At 33.1% G+C, this 20,241-nt stretch overlaps 1 protein-coding gene across 2 annotated transcripts in view; it reads left to right on the top strand.

The window, feature by feature from the left end:
* Positions 1–211: 211 nt before the first annotated feature.
* The window catches only part of LOC139493924 (alpha-1,3-mannosyl-glycoprotein 2-beta-N-acetylglucosaminyltransferase-like), a 32,192-nt gene continuing 12,162 nt past the window's right edge, over positions 212–20,241 (top strand). For both annotated transcript variants that reach the window (XM_071282093.1, XM_071282092.1), the window contains exons 1-5: positions 212–361; positions 3,096–3,205; positions 13,573–13,687; positions 14,273–14,405; positions 19,822–19,942. In XM_071282093.1, coding sequence (XP_071138194.1) covers positions 3,110–3,205; positions 13,573–13,687; positions 14,273–14,405; positions 19,822–19,942 — 465 coding nt within the window. In that variant the 5' untranslated portion in view covers positions 212–361; positions 3,096–3,109. The remainder of the gene's footprint in view (positions 362–3,095; positions 3,206–13,572; positions 13,688–14,272; positions 14,406–19,821; positions 19,943–20,241) is intronic.

Genomic DNA, 20,241 nt, shown 5'->3' with positions numbered 1-20,241 from the left:
AAAAAACATTACAATTGCTAGTGTGCTTAAACAGTTCCTTTAATTCATTTGGATCGAAATATTTTCCCTCCAAAATTCACGTGTACGCCCATGTGTTTTGACGTAAACGGTCGAAGCAGCATACAAGATACAATCAAGATTGAGATGAATAAAAATTATTTTTCGGAATTTTTGCACTGCCCTATCGGAGTTTGATTTGTAACTAAATTTGCGCTGGTTTCCGGACTATTGAGAAACTACAGGTGCATCAAATATACCTGGCGACCAGTCGTCTCGCGAGATGCCACATAATCGTCAAATTCTAGTCGTGTTAGATTGCTGATAAGATACAAACCATAATGTTGACCAGGATTTGTTACAGGTAATAGATTTATGAACAAATAATTCGTATATGTAAAATGAAGCGTCAAATATTAATTGACACCGTTCTACCAGTACAGGGTATTCACTATGATCCACTATCACTGGGTATCATTTATGAAAGTTTAATTGAAACTGGACACACATGTTGTTGATAGATGCGGAATTGTAGTGCTTATGCTCATTTTGATATTTTGAACAAAATTGATAATGTTCCGCAAATTATAAAAACATATCATAATCATATAGATTATACTAAGCCGTTAGTATTCGTTTCTGTTCCTAACGTAACGGTACCCAAATTGCACTGAGTACCCAAATTGCACATATTTACCAAAACTAGCAGCGAAAATCTTACAAGATTTCCTAGAGACTAAACAATTTGTATTTTTATGATTTAATACTAAGCACATCTTTCAACATAGGTAAAACTATTTAGATATGCACAATACGTTCACAGTATTTATCAACAGATGAAGAATTTACTGAAAAAGAAAAATGTACTGAAACGTCGCCATGCGACGTCATCAAAACGTCATCTTTATAAAATGAGCAAATACAATATGTTACAAGTATCCATTTAAAAAATAATGAAGAGTAAGCATGGACTAATATCCAATTGTTCAAAATATTTGAAGAAATTAAACAAAAGCTCTGTTATTAGACTTTTGACGATGTGAATTTAAGCATGGATGCAATTTGGGTACTCCTCATTTCAGAATCATTGATGGTTTGCAGGTCAGTATAGACCAAATTTTCTATGATTCTATATGGAATAAAAATCAAATTAGTGTACCTTTATAATAAAGAAGGATACGGCTACAAAATAAACACAAAATGAACATTTTTGTCTTTATCATAAAAAAACGTAGATGAAAAAACTGTCAAAATAGGTGCAATTTGGGTACCGTCACGTTAGGCTAACAAATATATCACCCTCTCAAGATTGCGTTTTCGTGCTACTGAGACTGCATTGTAACATCAAAATATCCATTGAAAAAGCACAGTATGAATTCATATGATGTATGGAAACACATTATATTGATCTGACCATATAAACATGACCAGAAAAAGAATCGTAACATGAGATTCATAAGTTAACTTGTAGGCTCTAGTTTAAGCTGAGTCTGCACTAGCTATACAATAGAGAAATACACCTTATCCCTTTTTTGTCCAACCTTGAAAAAAACAACTTCCTGTTAGGGTCAACAGGCTCCAAAACAAAGGTCATTAGACAAAATGTTAGAAATGAGCTGTCAGAGGAAGGAAACATTTAGAAAGCGATCACTAGGAAACTTTGATAGATTATGATGCACTTTTTTTCAAACTCAAATTATAGTAAAAAAAAAAATTATTTTAAGTATTTACGATGACTTAAATACATGTAGGTTTGTTCTTTAATAAAAACAAAACATAAAGGAGTACATGTAAGTCTGGTAATGGCAGATTTAGCCTAAAACTTCAAGTTCTTATGATGAAAGATTTTGGAATCTTTTTAAACATTTAAGTGTCTACTACTTAAGTAGATTTAAGTAGTTAATATGAAAGATTTGAACCAATTTTATCTTTAAAGATGCTCAAATCCAAGCTTAATATTAAAAATCTATCAAATATGCCATAATACAATGTAATATGTCACTTTTCATATGTTTTTTTGTCAGAAATGAAAGTGGCCGCATCTGTGTTCATCCTCAACCTTTATGTATGTTATGTATTATCATCAAATACAATTTACATTTAAATATCAAGAATGAACACAAATGTGGCCGATTCCATTTTAGATGGAAGCCGTCTAAAAATTAACTCATATGCTAAAATTTGATGAAAAATTCAGAAATTTAAGAACTAACCTGGAATGAAATTAATAAATGGCAATTACATGTTGAATGTAGCAGCAACCAGAGTATAAATCTCAGCAACTGAATACCATAGTTATTTTCACAATTATACAATGGTTTAAAACTGTTTTAATTTATCTGAAAAAAACATGACCTTGGTGGGATTGACTGAATTGTTTAACAAACATGTAGGTTCAGGGCTTCTAAACTGCCCACTTTGCATCAGCTGATACATGCAGGAATGCCTCATGTACTCCAACTCACTTGCCCTTATTTTAGAATTAAAAAAAAATATCCAAAAATTATGTTTTAAGCTTTATCATCATGATCAGTCAGTCAAGGTACATGTAAGTGATTTTCCCATTGTTTCCTGGTACTTAGGGGGAGAGACCCAGGGCCCCTGCAATATGGAATAAAGTTTGTGAAATGTTGGCTTTGGGAAAAATATATTAGTTTGTTTTTACAGAGCAAAGAGGGTTTGGTAATGGGTAATGTGCCCCCCCCAGAATATTTTTGAAAAATTAGGTACAAAATCCTGTGAAGGAGTTATGTGCATGGATAGCAATCAAGATTCAAGAGATTTGTAAAGAAAACATGAAACGACACCAACAAAATCTTGCGACAATGTCTATATATACAATTGGGAATTTTAGAGTTGAAAATTGGAAAAAAAAGCATATTTGTCTTTGGGATTTGGGTCCAATTTAGGAGCAAAAATGAGGGCTAAAGAATCCCTGATCATTCTGATTGCAGAATCACATCTTTTAGTGATTTTGGCTTTGAAAATTGAAAACGTTCACTAAATACACATGTACATGTATGAACATGATGAAAGTTTATGATTTATAAAAATTACTTAAAAAAGGCTCAAGGCTATTAATATATTTTTATTGATAGATTACCATGACAACATGAGGAGAAAACAATTAGTGTCCCTAGTAGTCCTGATCTTCCTGACATGGAACATTCTGATGTATTACTTCCTGATCTCAAAGAATCCAACTAAGGTAATGTTATATATAGCCCTGAACATTCTGATGTATTACAATGTACTTCCTGGTCTCAAAGAATCCAACTAAAGTTATGTTATATATAGCTCAGGAGGCATTAAGTTTTACCATTGTCCGTCTGTACAGACATTCATCTGTATGTCCCAAAATTGTTCTCTAACTGCAGTTTGCCTCAACCAAATTTTATGAAACTTGTAAACAATGCCTATTATCAGAAAACACAGATCAAGTATGAGTTTGAGTGACGTCACTTTTACCTCTCTAGAGTTATACCCACTCACAATTGGAAATATTGCTTATTTTAGAAAGGCCAAGTGAGCTTTTCTCATCACTTGGCGTCCGTCGTTAACTTTTACAAAAATCTTCTCCTCTGAAACTACTGGGCCAAATTTAACCAAACTTGGCCACAATCATCATTGGGATATCTAGTTTAAAAAATGTGTCCGTTGACCCGGCCAACCAACCAAGATGGCCGCCATGGCTAAAAATAGAACATAGGGGTAAAATGCAGTTTTTGGCTTATAACTCAAAAACCAAAGCATTTAGAGCAAATCTGACATGGGGTAATATTGTTCATCAGGTCAAGATCTATCTGCCCTGAAATTTTCAGATGAATCGGACATTCCGTTGTTGGGTTGCTGCCCCTGAAATGGTAATTTTAAGGAAATTTTGCTGTTTTTGGTTATTATCTTGAATATTATTATAGATAGAGATAAACTGTAAACAGCAATAATGTTCAGCAAAGTAAGATCTACAAAAAAGTTAACATGACCAAAATGGTCAGTTGACCACTTTAGGAGTTATTGCCCTTTATAGTCAATTTTTAACCATTTTTCGTAAATCTTAATAATCTTTTAGAAAAATCTTTTCCTCTGAAACTACTGGGCCAAATTTAACCAAACTTGGCCATAATCATCATTGGGGTATCTAGTTTAAAAAATGTGTCCGGTGCCCGCTCAACCAACCAAGATGGCCGCCATGGCTAAAAATAGAACATAGGGGTAAAATGCAGTTTTTGGCTTATAACTCAAAAACCAAAGCATTTAGAGCAAATCTGTCAAAGTAATATTGTTCATCAGGTCAAGATCTATCTGCCCTGAAATTTTCAGATGAATAGGACATTCCGTTGTTGGGTTGCTGCCCCTGAATTGGTAATTTTAAGGAAATTTTGCTGTTTTTGGTTATTATCTTGAATATTATTTTAGATAGAGATAAACTGTAAACAGCAATAATGTTCAGCAAAGTAAGATCTACAAATAAGTCTGCATGACCAAAATGGTCAGTTGACCACTTTAGGAGTAGTTGCCCTTTATAGTCAATTTTTAACCATTTTTCGTAAATCTTAGTAATCTTTTAGAAAAATCTTCTCCTCTGAAACTACTGGGCCAAATTTAACCAAACTTAGCCATAATCATCATTGGGGTATCTAGTTGAAAAAATGTGTCCAGTAACTTGGCCAACAAACCAAGATGGCCGCCATGGCTAAAAATAGAACATGGGGGTAAAATGCAGTTTTTGGCTTATAACTCAAAAACCAAAGCATCAAGAGCAAATCTGACAGGAAGTAAAATTGTTGATCAGGTCACGTTGCTGTATTTTTGTTATTATCTTGAATATTATTATAGATAGAGATAAACTGTAAACAGCAATAATGTACAGCAAAGTAAGAACTAAAAATAAGTCAGTATGACCAAAATAGTCAATTGACCCCCTAAGGAGTTATTGCCCTTCATAGTCAATTTTTAACAATTTTCTTAAAATTTGAAGATTTTCAATAACATTTTCCACAGAAGTACTATTATAGATAGAGATAATTGTAAGCAGCAAGAATGTTTAGTAAAGTAAGATCTACAAACACATCACCATCACCTAAACACAATTTTGTCATGAATCCATCTGTGTCCATTGTTTAATATTCACATAGACCAAGGTGAGCGACACAGGCTCTTTAGAGCCTCTAGTTTTTGTTTCGATTCCTTTACACATGTTACAAATACATACATTGTACACGTATGTTCAAACAAAGTTTGTCTCAAGCAAATCTTGGTCTGAGTTTTGTGGAAACTTAAACACAATGCTTATTACCACAAAACTTAGATCAAGATTGAATTTCAGTACGCCCCTCATAAACATATACATTTGTACTAGAACACACCCACGAAATCACATGCATTTAATGCTTGGTTGAAACAGGTAGTCATTCATGTCTTACTTAAAAATTGGTCTGATGATGGAAACAATACCGGGACGCCTTCATTTTCATTTTTCTCCCAAAATATCCCAAATTGAATAATCATAAGAATGGATGAAAAATGCGACTATGCATGGTCCAATGTACCTCAAGCACACAAAGGCATGTTGATAAGTTTATTGTGGAAGGAAGAGAAGCAATACACAAAATGAGGTCTTCTTGTTTAAAAGTATAGAAATATATAAATGGAAAAAAATGCTTAATTTTTCATTTCCGTTTTCTAACATTAGTTTGCCTCAACCAAATGTTACATGTATGAATGAAACTTACACACAATACTTATATTACCACAAAACAATAATCAAGTTCAAATTTGGGAAGCCTCACTTTTCTTCAGCTGTGTTCCTTTATAACTTAATATGATATGCAAGCAGGGGCATCATCTGTGTCCCATAGACACATAGTAGGGTGTCCAATCAACGAATATTATCGATTTGCCTTAACAGAATAACACACGGCTATATTTTATATTATTGGAAAGAGGAGAACAAGCCTCATCCAAATAGCGTTGTCGTTGTTGTCTGCCATGGTCACATTTTTTTTTTAATCGGGGTCAAAGGTCAAAGTCAAAATTCAAGGAATATGCAGTCACTTTTCTCCTACATATATGCATTGAAAGCAAAATAAAAACGACTCATTTATAGAAAAGTATCTTTTTTCTCTATATTTAGAACTTATTTTATATTTTTATTGCCAAAAATGACTTTAGATTGACCTTTTTGCATATAGGGTGCAAATTTGAAATTTTCAAACAGCTGTTGAATAACCTTGACCTTGACCTATTTCAATTTCGAAATTTAAATTTTTGTATTCAATTCGATACAAGTAAGATCTAAAGATGTTATTTAGACCTGAACTTTAATAATTTGTCGTTATACCCATCACCTTCCTTTAATATTTTGTCAAACGGAACAACATACTAGGGTTAGACGTGTCCTTAAATGACTTGTTATCTATCAGCCAACAGACAAATTTTGTAAGCGATGAAGACATCCGCTCCATAGATACAGCTAAGAACGCCTCGTTTGGAGTTTGGTATCCATTGGTAGAAACGGTAAAATTTTCGATGTCATGTCTAAGGATTTTAGCCGTGGAATGTAATATTTGATCATTGCTGATATTGTCTAACACCTGCGAAACGTCCTGTTCAATTTCAGATGTATTTAACTTTGATTTCAACTTTCCCGCGGCTGCAACAACATTACCTTTTTATACGTTGCTACTAAATACAAAGTTTGACTTCCCTTGACCGCGCTGTGGTTGCACAATAATTTCCTTGATTGCCCCCATCTAATAGGTATTTATTATAACTGGTTGCCCCCATCTAATAGGTATTTATTATAACTGGTTGCCCCCATCTAATAGGTATTTATTATAACGGGTTGCCCCCAAATAACATGAACAAAATTCAAATTTCTTTCATAACCTTTTATAGGTTATATAAAAATAGTTTCTATAATATATAATTTTTTAGCTCACTTAGCCCAAAGGGCCAAGTGAGCTTTTCTCATCACTTTGCATCCGTCGTCCGTCGTCTGTAAACTTTTGCAAAAATCTTCTCCTCTGAAACTACTGGGCCAAAATTTAACCAAACTTGGACACAATCATCATTAGGGTATCTAGTTTATAAATTGTGTAAGGTGACCCACCAAAACAGGGATGATTCCAAGTTTAGGGCCACTGAGCGTGAAAATGAATTCCCAATTCAGGAAACAAAAATAAAAATCGATATTTCTGGAAAAGTTTCTGTCACCGATTAAGGCAACTATAATTTTTCATAGTTTGTTATCAAAACGTTTTAAAATCCGAATAAGAATGCTGTTTACGATCGAATTTTATTAACAACGATTTAATTATGTCAACATGTGGCAAACAATTTTAGCAGCCGAATTCAATTGATTAATATGTTATGGGAGTATTCGATCTTAGTTTAAACATATTTATTTATAGTGAATTGAGAAACAATTTTTGCAACTTATATTAATCCCTTTCCACTTTGTGGGTGCGAGTGCTGCCTTGTAGCGGCATTAGCCTACTCTTTTTCGAAATCTACAAGGGTGTCTTTAACGTGCAAGACATATGGATCTCTCTTAACACAGGTTGGCCATTTTTCGTCCCCTTCCGACAGACTATCATCGTTTACTCAAGACCATACTTGAAGATGGTGTCAAGGGAGAGCCGAAAATTGAGTTCCTGAAATTTTCATCCCAAACGGGAATCGAACCAGGAACCTTTGTGTTAGTAGTCCGATGCACTAACCACTACACTTTTAGTATTCGATCTTGTAAAAGCAGATTGCCCAGCAGGTTGATAAAAATGGGTGTCAAAGCAAACCTCGGCAGAGAGCAAATTCAAATTTTGATATAACATTGATGAATAAAGTTTAATGGGCACCCATCTCGTATAAGAAGATCGCCCAGTAGAGCCGTTATATAATATGATGAAAACTTGTTTTGTAAAAAGAAATTATTCAGTCCTCAAAAGACAAAAGTTTGAGTGTTTTTTGAAAATAATGTTGATGATAGACCATTCATGAAATGCGATGTCATCATTATGGAACTATTTCAACAGTTTTGAAGATGATCCAAAAATTTTTGAACACTGGTTCAATGCTTTAAATATCTTATCAATTAAGTATATGAACTTTTGTAATTGCTTTTCTGAATTCGACAATTGACCAGTTCAATTTGAAATCCATTTGAATCAAGGTAAATTTATAGAGATGACCTGCTGTTGAAAAAATACTTGATTAATTTTTTTTTAGTGGTTTATGTTAGCTGAAATATATGTTTTTGTAAAAGGCCTAGGTAACTATAGCTAAGATGATAGACTAGTGCATCATGTTAAATGATATTCATGTAATAACAGTAGCCCATCCAGAATTATTCAAAATGTTACAACTTACGTGAACATCAGTGTACAGGTGAAACTTAATAATATACATTTTCCGTTTTTACAGTTTAAAGTAGATTTTGGCTTATAACCATGAAACCAAAGCATTTAAAGCAAATCTTACAAGGAGTAAACTTTTTTATCTAGTAAATATCTATCTGCCCTGAAATTTTCAGATGAATTGGACAACTGGTTGTTGGGTTGCTGCCCCCAATTGGTAATTTTTAAAGAAATTTAGCCGTTTTTGGTTATTATCTTGAATACTATTATAGATAGAGAAAAATTGTAAACAGCAATAATGTTCAGCAAATTAAGATCTACAAATAAGTCAACATTACCAAAATGGTCAGTTGACCCCTTAAGGAGTTATTGCCCTTTATAGTCATTTTTTAACATTTTTCATTAATTTGATAAATTTTGGTAAGTTTTTACAAAGTTTTTTCCTCTGTAACTAAAGGGCCAAGTTCATTACAGATAGAGAAAATTGTAAGTAACAAAAATGATCAGTAAAGTATGATCTACAAACACATCACCATCACCAAAACACAATTTTGTGATGAATCCATCTGTTTCCTTTGTTTAATATGCACATAAACCAAGGTGAGCGACACAGGCTCTTAAGAGCCTCTAGTTTTATTTTAGAGTTAATGAACCATATTTTAGTTGCATATGTACAGCAGTCCCTATATACAATGATATATATATTTGTTTGGCCTTTCAAACAGTACACCACAATTACCACAGACATATCAACCCTGAAAACCAATTACTCAAATTACAAGTATTAAATGTTATGATAGAAATTAACATTCAGTTCATGTTATTTGGTAACCAGTTATAATATATATACATACTGGGACAGAAACAGGTATGTCTCATTGGCACTTATACCACATCTTCCTATACCTATGTTAATTTATGTATCATTGTCATTTTGCTTATTTCTTTTGTTACCTATTCTGACATCGGACTCAGACTGCTTTTAACCTGAGTTTTACTGTGTGTAACGCTGACAGACTGTGCTTGTTTATTCTACATTGGCTAGAGGTATATTTGAGGGTTGAGATCTCGCAAAACATATTTAACCGCCACATTTTTGCTCCTGTCTCATGTCAGGAGCTTCTGGCCTTTGTTAGTCTTGTATGTTTAATTTTATTTCATTTATATGTTTTGGAATTTAGCATGTTAAGTATGATAACAATTTTCACTGAACTAGTACACATTTTTCTTAACATGATTAACATGATTATGGATGTTATGGGGCCAGCTGAAGCCCGCCTTTGGGTGCACAATTTTCTTGCTGTGTTGAAGACCCATTGGTGGACTTCAGCTTTTATCTGCTCTTTGGTCAGGTTGTCTCTTTGACATATATTACATTTCCATTCTCAATTTCATACATAATCTTTGGCCTAAACAAGTTTGTCAAGTGATGTACATTTGTTATACATGTAGTTAATATAAAACCTAACAGGTAGAGGCGTACTTACATCACATTATATACTACCTACTTCCTGAAGGCAACTTCCTCAGATGTAGATTACATAGATAAAACAGAAGGAAGACTTATTTATTGACAAATTATATTACATTTACAGTATGAACATGATGAAATTTTGTCAATTTACTAAATATTTTAAGACAATGTTTTAGCAATAAACACATATGTGTATGTACATTATTACAAATGTATTATTAATATTGTAAATAATAATTATTTCTTTTAACAATTAAAAATGTAATTTTTGATGGCGTTTAAACTTATTAATGATCATTGTTAAACTTTTCTCATGACAATCATGTCAATATCCCTAGATAAAAATCTTAAGAAAAATTAAATACAAATGTTAACAGTAAATGATGTAAAATGGTAAAATAAAAAGAATTTGGTTGAATTGAAATAAAAGGACTTGATAATTTAGCTATATTAAACAAGACAAAATAAAAATAACAGGCTATTATTTGAACTTGGAATTATTTTTAATTATGGAATTCGCATAATTTCTTGTGTTTAAATTTTTAGCTCACCTGGCCCGAAGGGCCAAGTGAGCTTTTCCCATCACTTTGCGTCCGTCGTCCGTCGTCGTCGTCCGTCGTCGTTAACTTTTACAAAAATCTTCTCCTCTGAAACTACTGGGCCAAATTAAACCAAACTTGGCCACAATCATCATTAGGGTATCTAGTTTAAAAAATGTGTGGCGTGACCCGTCAACCAACCAAGATGGCCACCATGGCTAAAAATAGAACATAGGGGTAAAATGCAGTTTTTGGGTTATAACTCAAAAACCAAAGCATTTAGAGCAAATCTGACATAGGTAAAATTGTTTATCAGGTCAAGATCTATCTGCCCTGAAATTTTCAGATGAATCGGACAACCCGTTGTTGGGTTGCTGCCCCTGAATTGATAATTTTAAGGAAATTTTGCTGTTTTTGGTTATTATCTTGAATATTATTATAGATAGAGATAAACTGTAAACAGCAATAATGTTCAGCAAAGTAAGATCTACAAATAAGTCAACAGGACTAAAATGGTCAGTTGACCACTTTAGGAGTTATTGCCCTTTATAGTCAATTTTTAACCATTTTTCGTAAATCTTAGTAATCTTTTAGAAAATTCTTCTCCTCTGAAACTACTGGGCTAAATTTAACCAAACTTAGCCATAATTGGGGTATCTAGTTAAAAAAATGTGTCCGGTAACTCGGCCAACAAACCAAGATGGCCGCCATGGCTAAAAATAGAAGATGGGGATAAAATGCAGTTTTTGGCTTATAACTCAAAAACCAAAGCATTAAGAGCAAATCTGACAGGAAGTAAAATTGTTGATCAGGTCACGATCTATCTGCCCTGGAATTTTCAGATGAATTGGATAATCGGTTGTTAGGTTGCTGCCCCTGAATTGGTAATTTTGAGGAAATTTTGCTGTTTTTTTTGTTATCTTGAATATTATTATAGATAGAGATAAACTGTAAACAGCAATAATGTACATCAAAGTAAGAACTGAAAATAAGTCACTATGACCAAAATATTCAATTGACCCCCTAAGGAGTTATTGCCCTTCATAGTCAATTTTTAACAATTTTTCTTAAAATTTGAAGATTTTCAATAACATTTTCCACAGAAAGTACTGTTTTAGATAGAGATAATTGTAAGCAGCAAGAATGTTTAGTAAAGTAAGATCTACAAACACATCACCATCACCAAAACACAATTTTGTCATGAATCCATCTGTGTCCATTGTTTAATATTCACATAGACCAAGGTGAGCGACACAGGCTCTTTAGAGCCTCTAGTTTTTATAAGTTCCATGTTTATTTTGTATTATGATCTTTTTAGCAGTTAATAACACTTTCCATACAATGTCTTTTGGTTAGATAGTGTTGTGCGCGGCACAGTACATTCTATTGAAAATATACTATTTTCTTTGTAATAGAAAGTGTTGTGCGCAGCACAGAACATTTCAGAACAGAATAATCATGGAATTTATTAAAAATTTCAATAACAAGAAATCAAGCAAATTCCATAGTTAAAAATAATTCCAAGTTCAAATAATAGACTGTTAAATGTAATAGATCTATATAAGGAACTTTTTCTCTAAAGGCTGGTTTGCTTTTAAGATTATGTATTTCATGAAATATTTAATGTTTATTGTCAGCTGTTATTTATATATAAATAAAGGCAACAGTAGTATACCGCTGTTCAAAACTCATAAATCCATGGACAAAAAACAAAAACGGGGTAACAAACTAAAACCGAGGGAAACACATTAAATATAAGAGGAGAACAACGACACAGCACTAAAATGTAACACACACAGAAACGGACCAAGCATCAGACAAAATCCCACGAGAATAACAAATATAATAGTAAAACCAAATACATGAATTTAGGATAGACAAGTACCGTGACACGTCTTATCGCAATGTGAAATTACACTCAAAAATAAGAGAAAACAAACGACGCAACGTTAAAATGTAAAACACACAGAAACGAACAATAATATAACAATGGCCATATTCCTGACTTGGTACAGGACATTTTAACTTAACTGCAGACTGTATGTAATGTTCACTTACTTGTTTATCAACAATGACCATTTTAACGTTGCATCGTTTGTTTTCTCTTATTTTTGAGTGTATTGCAAGTATATATTGATATGTATAATATAACTTAGTATAAATTTACATATATACTAAGTGTATATCATTGTTGATAAACATGTGTTTCCTTAAGCAGAGAAAATATGTATGACATAGATTTACTTTAGATAACATGATTTTGATTCACTTTACATTGTACATACTGCTTACAAATTTAATTTGAATAATAGGGATTGTGTGGGGGGGGGGGGGGGGGGGGGAATTTGAAACCTACATGTTTACTGCAGGCAGTATTCATGGTATTAGTGTTATTTAAATTGGGATTATTGAAAAAAAAGTTTTATTTCCCTGAATTTTTCATAAAAACTACATACTATAAAGATATAAATAATAAAATGAAAATATAGGAAGTGAAATTTCATTTTAGTCTAGCCTTCGACTTTTGTCGAAGAAGCGAGACTAAGCGATCCTACATTCCGTCGTCGTCGATGTCGTCCGTGGCGGCGTCCACAAATATTAACTCTGTGGTTACAGTTTTTGAAATTTTAATAACTTTCTTAAACTATACTAGATTACTACCAAACATGGACAGAAGCTTGTTTATGATCATAAGATATTATCCAGAAGTAAATTTTGTAAAAATAAAATTCCATTTTTCTGTATTTTACTTATAAATGGACTTAGTTTTTCTGCGGGGAAACATTACATTCACTCTGTGGTTAAAGTTTTTGAAATTTTCACAACTTTCTTAAACTATCCTGGGTTCTTACCAAACTTGGACAGAAGCTTGTTTATAATCAAAAGATAGTATACAGAAGTAAATTTTGTTAAAAACTAAATCCACTCTTTCTGTATTTTACTTTTAAATGGACTTTTCTGCCAGGAAACAACACATTCACTCACTTAAATTTAAAAAAAAATTAATAACTTTCTTATACTATTTTTAATTTGTACCAAACTTAGACAGAAGCTTGTTTATGATCAAAAGCAAGTACTTAGAAGGAAATTTTGTTAACATTTTGTACCTGTGTATCTGTAAAAATGGACTTAGTTTTTCTTCAAGTTAACATTACATACAGTCTGCAGTTAAAGATGAAATTCTTTTATCATTATTTGTTATTTACAGAATGAGAACCATGGTTTAGGTGGTAAGTTGATAGAGCTGCAGAATGATGTAGCAAAACAACTTAGAGATAATGAAAAGCTACTGGAAGATCTTCGTCAAATAAGAAATGATGCAGGTATTGCAAGTATATATTGATATGTGATTCTAGTGCATTATGGGAAAAAAGTCACTTCAGTTACAGTACTTGTGAATTGAATGCTTCTTTTTGTAACTTCATTTAGGTGAAAAAGCGTTGACCAAAGTACATTTTGCATGAAGTCCGGAAGCGCTTCATTCTAAAAATGTGCCCAAGGTCAACCACAACCCTATGAAGTTACAAAAAGAAGCATTCAATACTTATAATTACATTTTGATAAAAGAAGCCAGAATTCCGTTAAGAACAACAACATTTGACAGGAACAATTCCAGTTAATTAAGATTGGAGTAGAATGCACTTTGCACTGTATGAACTTTCAACCTCGGTGTTAACATTGACAGTCAAGCGAGTGATACAGTTGTTAAACATCTTAAACTACTCACAGATAAAGTGGCCACCATAAGCATGCTAAGATAATCTAATATCTAATAATACTGAAGTGATGTTAAAAACAAAAAATGAATCAATCAATATATTCTCCTCTTCATGACATTGTTAGAGAGTTGGCATTGTTAAAGATTGAGTATGTTCTATTAATACATTAAATGCTTTTTTATTATCTAGTGAAAAAAGAAAAAGGGAACAAGCTGAAAACTCATGGAGTTAAAGACACTGATCCTGCCACACATAAGATAGCTGTGTTAATGTTCTCCTGTGATAGAACTACTGTCAGTCGCAGTCTTGACTCTTTATTAAAGTAAGTACATACAGCCACCAGGGGTTAAGAAATTTTGTTATAGCTCACTAGCCCAGGGCTAATTGGTAGCAGGATTTTACTAGCCCTGTTGGAAGAACTACTAGCCCAACAAAATTGACCTGCTAGCCGGATTATGCCTTACAAATTCAGAGTTTGCTGCAATATACAATGAATTCTATAAACTTAACAATTTTTATCCGTTGTATAGTAGATTTCAGCAAATTGGATACCCAAAACTTATGTCAGCGAAAAAATATCCCATTAGCAGAAATATTTAATTAATCGAAAATTGAATATTCTGTAATAATGAGTTGACCAAATCCCGAGATTCCACAAGTCGTGACCACTGCTATACATGGTTATATAAAAGAGGATTGGAGTGATTTTTATCAGATACAGCATCACGTTTGTGTAAAAGAATTATCAGCTGGTTATATGTAATGCTCATATTTGTTTTCAGTTTTAAAGTTCTATTTATTAAAATAAATCAAATGACCTCAAATATTTATATGAATAAATATCACCTTCCAGAGTTTGTGTCTTTTATAATTGTTTTATGAATGAAGTGCAGTAATATCCATATTTACATTTATTTATTAGCTAAGCTAATTGTGGGCTATAAATAGATAACAAACTGAGCACAGTCTCTAAACTGAAATTGTATTTGTTAAAATTTTATTTCTTCAAAAATCAAATTAATTTGAATATAAATGAAGATAAACATGATTGATGAAATATTATTGCATCAAGTTTAAGTTTTCTGAAGACTGTTAATGTTTAGGTCTTGGTTCTGGAGGCCTCACAGTATGTAAACAAAAACAAAATGGCACCCATAACATGTGCACATGTTACACATTTATATCTGACAAAAGTAAGGTTTCTGCTGCCAAAAGGGATTCACATTTATATTGCAATAAATTATTCAGAAGGAGGGTACTGGTACAATCAGGTTACATTATATTTCTCTGGTTGCATAAGCAATGTACAATACCCCCTGTACTGACAAATCGATATTGAAAGTACGGGATCCACCCCGAGTTATTTGTTCTATTTTAAAACTTTTACAAAATCAGTTAAAATTCTGGGAATCCCGGATGACGTAGTCGAATCTGATTGGCTAAGATAGAATAGTGATGAGGGGATTTTCCACTTTCTATTTTGGAAACGCCAAGAATTTTTTGTTACTAGTCAGTCGGGCATATTGGGTTACAAGTTTTAGTTGCCCGAGGCCTAAATGCTGTAGTCCCGGACGTCGGGCTAGTGGATTTTTTAACCCTTGGCCACACATAAGATAGCTGTGTTAATGTTCTCCTGTGATAGAACTACTGTCAGTCACAGTCTTGACTCTTTATTAAAGTAAGTACATACAGCCTTACATAAGATAGCTGTGTTAATGTTCTCCTGTGATAGAACTACTGTCAGTCGCAGTCTCAACTCTTTATTAAAGTAAGTACATACAGCCTTACATAAGATAGCTGTGTTAATGTTCTCCTGTGATAGAACTACTGTCAGTCGCAGTCTCAACTCTTCATTAAAGTAAGTACATACAGCCTTACATAAGATAGTTGTGTTAATGTTCTCCTGTGATAGAACTACTGTCAGTCGCAGTCTCAACTCTTCATTAAAGTAAGTACATACAGCCTTACATAAGATAGTTGTGTTAATGTTCTCCTGTGATAGAACTACTGTCAGTCGCAGTCTCAACTCTTCATTAAAGTAAGTACATACAGCCTTACATAAGATAGCTGTGTTAATGTTCTCCTGTGATAGAACTACTGTCAGTCGCAGTCTCAACTCTTTATTAAAGTAAGTACATACAGCCTTACATAAGATAGCTGTGTTAATGTTCTCCTGTGATAGAACTACTGTCAGTCGCAGTCTCAACTCTTCATTAAAGTAAGTACATACAGCCTTACATAAGATAGCTGTGTTAATGTTCTCCTGTGATAGAACTACTGTCAGTCGCAGTCTCAACTCTTCATTAAAGTAAGTACATACAGCCTTACATAAGATAGCTGTGTTAATGTTCTCCTGTGATAGAACTACTGTCAGTCGCAGTCTCAACTCTTTATTAAAGTAAGTACATACAGCCTTACATAAGATAGCTGTGTTAATGTTCTCCTGTGATAGAACTACTGTCAGTCGCAGTCTCAACTCTTCATTAAAGTAAGTACATACAGCCTTACATAAGATAGCTGTGTTAATGTTCTCCTGTGATAGAACTACTGTCAGTCGCAGTCTCAACTCTTCATTAAAGTAAGTACATACAGCCTTACATAAGATAGCTGTGTTAATGTTCTCCTGTGATAGAACTACTGTCAGTCGCAGTCTCAACTCTTTATTAAAGTAAGTACATACAGCCTTACATAAGATAGCTGTGTTAATGTTCTCCTGTGATAGAACTACTGTCAGTCGCAGTCTCAACTCTTTATTAAAGTAAGTACATACAGCCTTACATAAGATAGCTGTGTTAATGTTCTCCTGTGATAGAACTACTGTCAGTCGCAGTCTCAACTCTTTATTAAAGTAAGTACATACAGCCTTACATAAGATAGCTGTGTTAATGTTCTCCTGTGATAGAACTACTGTCAGTCGCAGTCTCAACTCTTCAATTAGTTCGAGAGACACTACTAATAGTAACATGAGTAAGTCAATGGTATATTTGGTATGCAGTTGTATCAATATAAGCACATATATGTCATTTCAATGGAGATAATTTGGGCCCAGCACTCTCAGTCATGGTTAATTTAATGTTAAACATCTGCATTTTAAAAGATTTTCATAAGTGAATAATATTTGTTATGCAATAACTTTTGATTTCAATGCATGTCGGTAAAATAATTTGGTTTTAGTTAACATCATTTGTGGGTTATGAGCATTGGTCACTTCTGTTCCCATTTTGAGCCAGTGGTCAGAAAAAAAATATGCTTTATGATATGAATTATTCAGTAAAAAAAGTCTTGTACCTGAAATCAGCACAGGTAATTGTGATTAAGTTCCTACAGAACAAACATTAGATAAGCTGCGATAGAAATTGTCCTAATGCAAATCAATATCAGTACAATTGTCAGCCTATTTTTAGCTCACCCAAAGGGCCAAATGAGCTTTTCTCATCACTTGTCGTTCGTCGTCTTTAACTTTTACAAAATCTTCTCCTCTGAAACTACTGGACCAAATTCAACCAAACTTGGCCACAATCATCATTGGGGTATTTAGTTTATAAATTGTTTAAGGTGACCCGCCAAACCAACCAAGAATAGAACATAGGGTAAAATCTATATTTTGGCTTATAACTCTGAAACCAAAGATTTAGAGCAAATCTGACATGTGGTAAAACTGTTTATTAAGTCAAGATCTATCTGCCCTGAAATTTTCAAATGAATCAGACAATGGGTTGTTGGGTTGCTGCCCCTGAATTGGTAATTTTAAGGAAATTTTGTCCGTTTTCGGTTATTATCTTGAAAATTATTATAGATAGAGAGAAACTGTAAACAGCAATAATGTTCAGCAAAGTAAGGTCTACAAATAAGTCAACATGACCAGAATTGTCAGTTGACCCATTAAGGAGTTATTACCCTTTATAGTCAATTTTTAACCATTTTTCTAAAATTTTAGTATTCTTTTAAAAAATCTTCTCCTCTGAAACTACTGGGCCAAATTTAACCAAACTTGGCCCCATTCATCATTTGGGTATCTAGTTTTGAAAATGTGTGGCGTGACCCTGCCTTCCAACCAAGACAGCCGCCATGGCTAAAAATAGTACATAGGGGTGAAATGTAGATTTTGGCTTATATCTCTGAAACCAAAGCATTTAGAGCAAATCAGACAAAACAGACAACCTGTTGTTGGGTTTCTGCCCCAGAATTAGTAATTTTAAGGAAATTTTGCAGTTTTTGGTTATTATCTTGAATATTATAATAGATAGAGATAAACTGTAAACAGCAATAATGTTCAGCAAAGCAAGATCTACAAATAAGTCAACATGACCAAAATTGTCAGATTACCCCTTATAGTCATTTTTTAACAATTTTCATAAATTTTTGTAAATTTTTAGAATATATTTTCCACTGTAATTACTGGGCCAAGTTCTTTATAGATAGAGATAATTGTAGCAAGAAAATGTCCAGTAAAGTTAGATCTACAAACACATCATGATCACCAAAACACAATTTTGTCATTAATTTATCTGTGTCCATTGTTTAAAAGAGGGACGAAAGATACCAAAGGGACAGTCAAACTCATAAATCTAAAACAAACTGACAACGCCATGGCTAAAAATGAAAAAGACAAACAAACAACAGCACACACGACACAACATAGAAAACTAAAGAATAAACAACACGAACCCCACCAAAAAACTAGGGGTAATTTAATATGCACATAGACCAAGGTGAGCGACATAGGTTCTTGAGAGCCTCTAGTTGGTTATTATCTTGAATACTATTATAGATAGAGATAAACTGTAAACAGCAATAATGTTCAGCAAATTAAGATCTACAAATAAGTCAACATGACCAAAATGGTCAATTGACCCCTTAAGGAGTTATTGCCCTTTCTAGTCAATTTTTAACAATTTTTATTAATTTGGTAAATTTTGGTAAGTTTTTACAAAATATTTTCCTCTGTAAATAAAGGGCCAAGTTCATTACAGATAGAGAAAAATGTAAGTAGCAAGAATGATCTAAAGTATGATCTACAAACACATCACCATCACCAAAACACAATTTTGTCATAGACCAAGGTGAGCGACACAGGCTCTCAAGAGCCTATAGTTGGGTAACAAATTGTATGTCGATTCTGATTCAAGTGAAACTGTTAAGAAAAGCCAAACAAGTACAAAATTGAAGAACATTGATAACTCAAAATTCCCAAAAGTTGTGCCAAATACGGCTATGGTGATCTATGGATAAGAAAATCCTTAGTATTTAGAATAATTCATACTTTTGCAAACAGTTAATGATAAAAAGCACAAGTTAGTTGATAAATGTTAATTTCTAGGGATACAGCTGGCAACTCCTCTTTCTGGTAAACGAGGTCATTATAAAGGCACACATAATTGGCATTTTTTTCTGGTTAAGGACATAACTGGAAGGAGGATTATTATCATGAAGCATTTGCATGTCACATTCCCAAGGAGATTATAGTACCATGGCTTTCATCATGGTCATGACTTTTGTATAATTTACATGTTAAACATGTTAAAGTTTGTAATTAGGTCAGTTAACATGGTTAAGAGGCAATGATTGGTTAATGGTATTTTGATAGAAGCACTGGCAATCTCATGGTTTGTTAGTTTCCCAAACTTTGTGGAACCGTGACATTTCAGTTTTGTTTTTATACTGCTTGATATAACTATACATTTGTTGAATTTTAATTGTAAAATATTAAAAAGATTTTTATATAATTGTATTTTTAGGATTCGTCCAAAAGGTGACCGGTTCCCTATTGTTGTCTCTCAGGACTGTGGCCACAAGCCAACATCTGATGTCATACAAACATATGTCAAGAAAGAGAAGGGACTGGTTACCCATATAAAGGTATTGTATATTATGGTTAGCAACAAGGAAATAGTTATCAAAGGTACCAGGCTTATAATTTGATACGACAGATGCCCATTTCATGTACACAAGACTCATCACTACTGACGCTCAAATTTAAAAAAAATAAATAGATATCAAAACCTAAAAGTAATTTTAGAAAAAAGAGGTTCTTAAAACCAGACAAAATCAAACCCTATAATTATCAAGCATTAGAGTGACTAGAAAACGATGGCCCCATTCCTGATTTGGTACAGGCATTTTCTGGAGAAATTGATAGGTTAAACCCAATGTTTCTA

The sequence above is a fragment of the Mytilus edulis genome, chromosome 11 (genome assembly GCF_963676685.1).
Source record: "Mytilus edulis chromosome 11, xbMytEdul2.2, whole genome shotgun sequence".
Lineage (NCBI taxonomy): Eukaryota > Metazoa > Mollusca > Bivalvia > Mytilida > Mytilidae > Mytilus > Mytilus edulis.
Note: the sequence above shows the minus strand (reverse complement) of the source record. Positions and strands in the feature narration are given on the sequence as shown.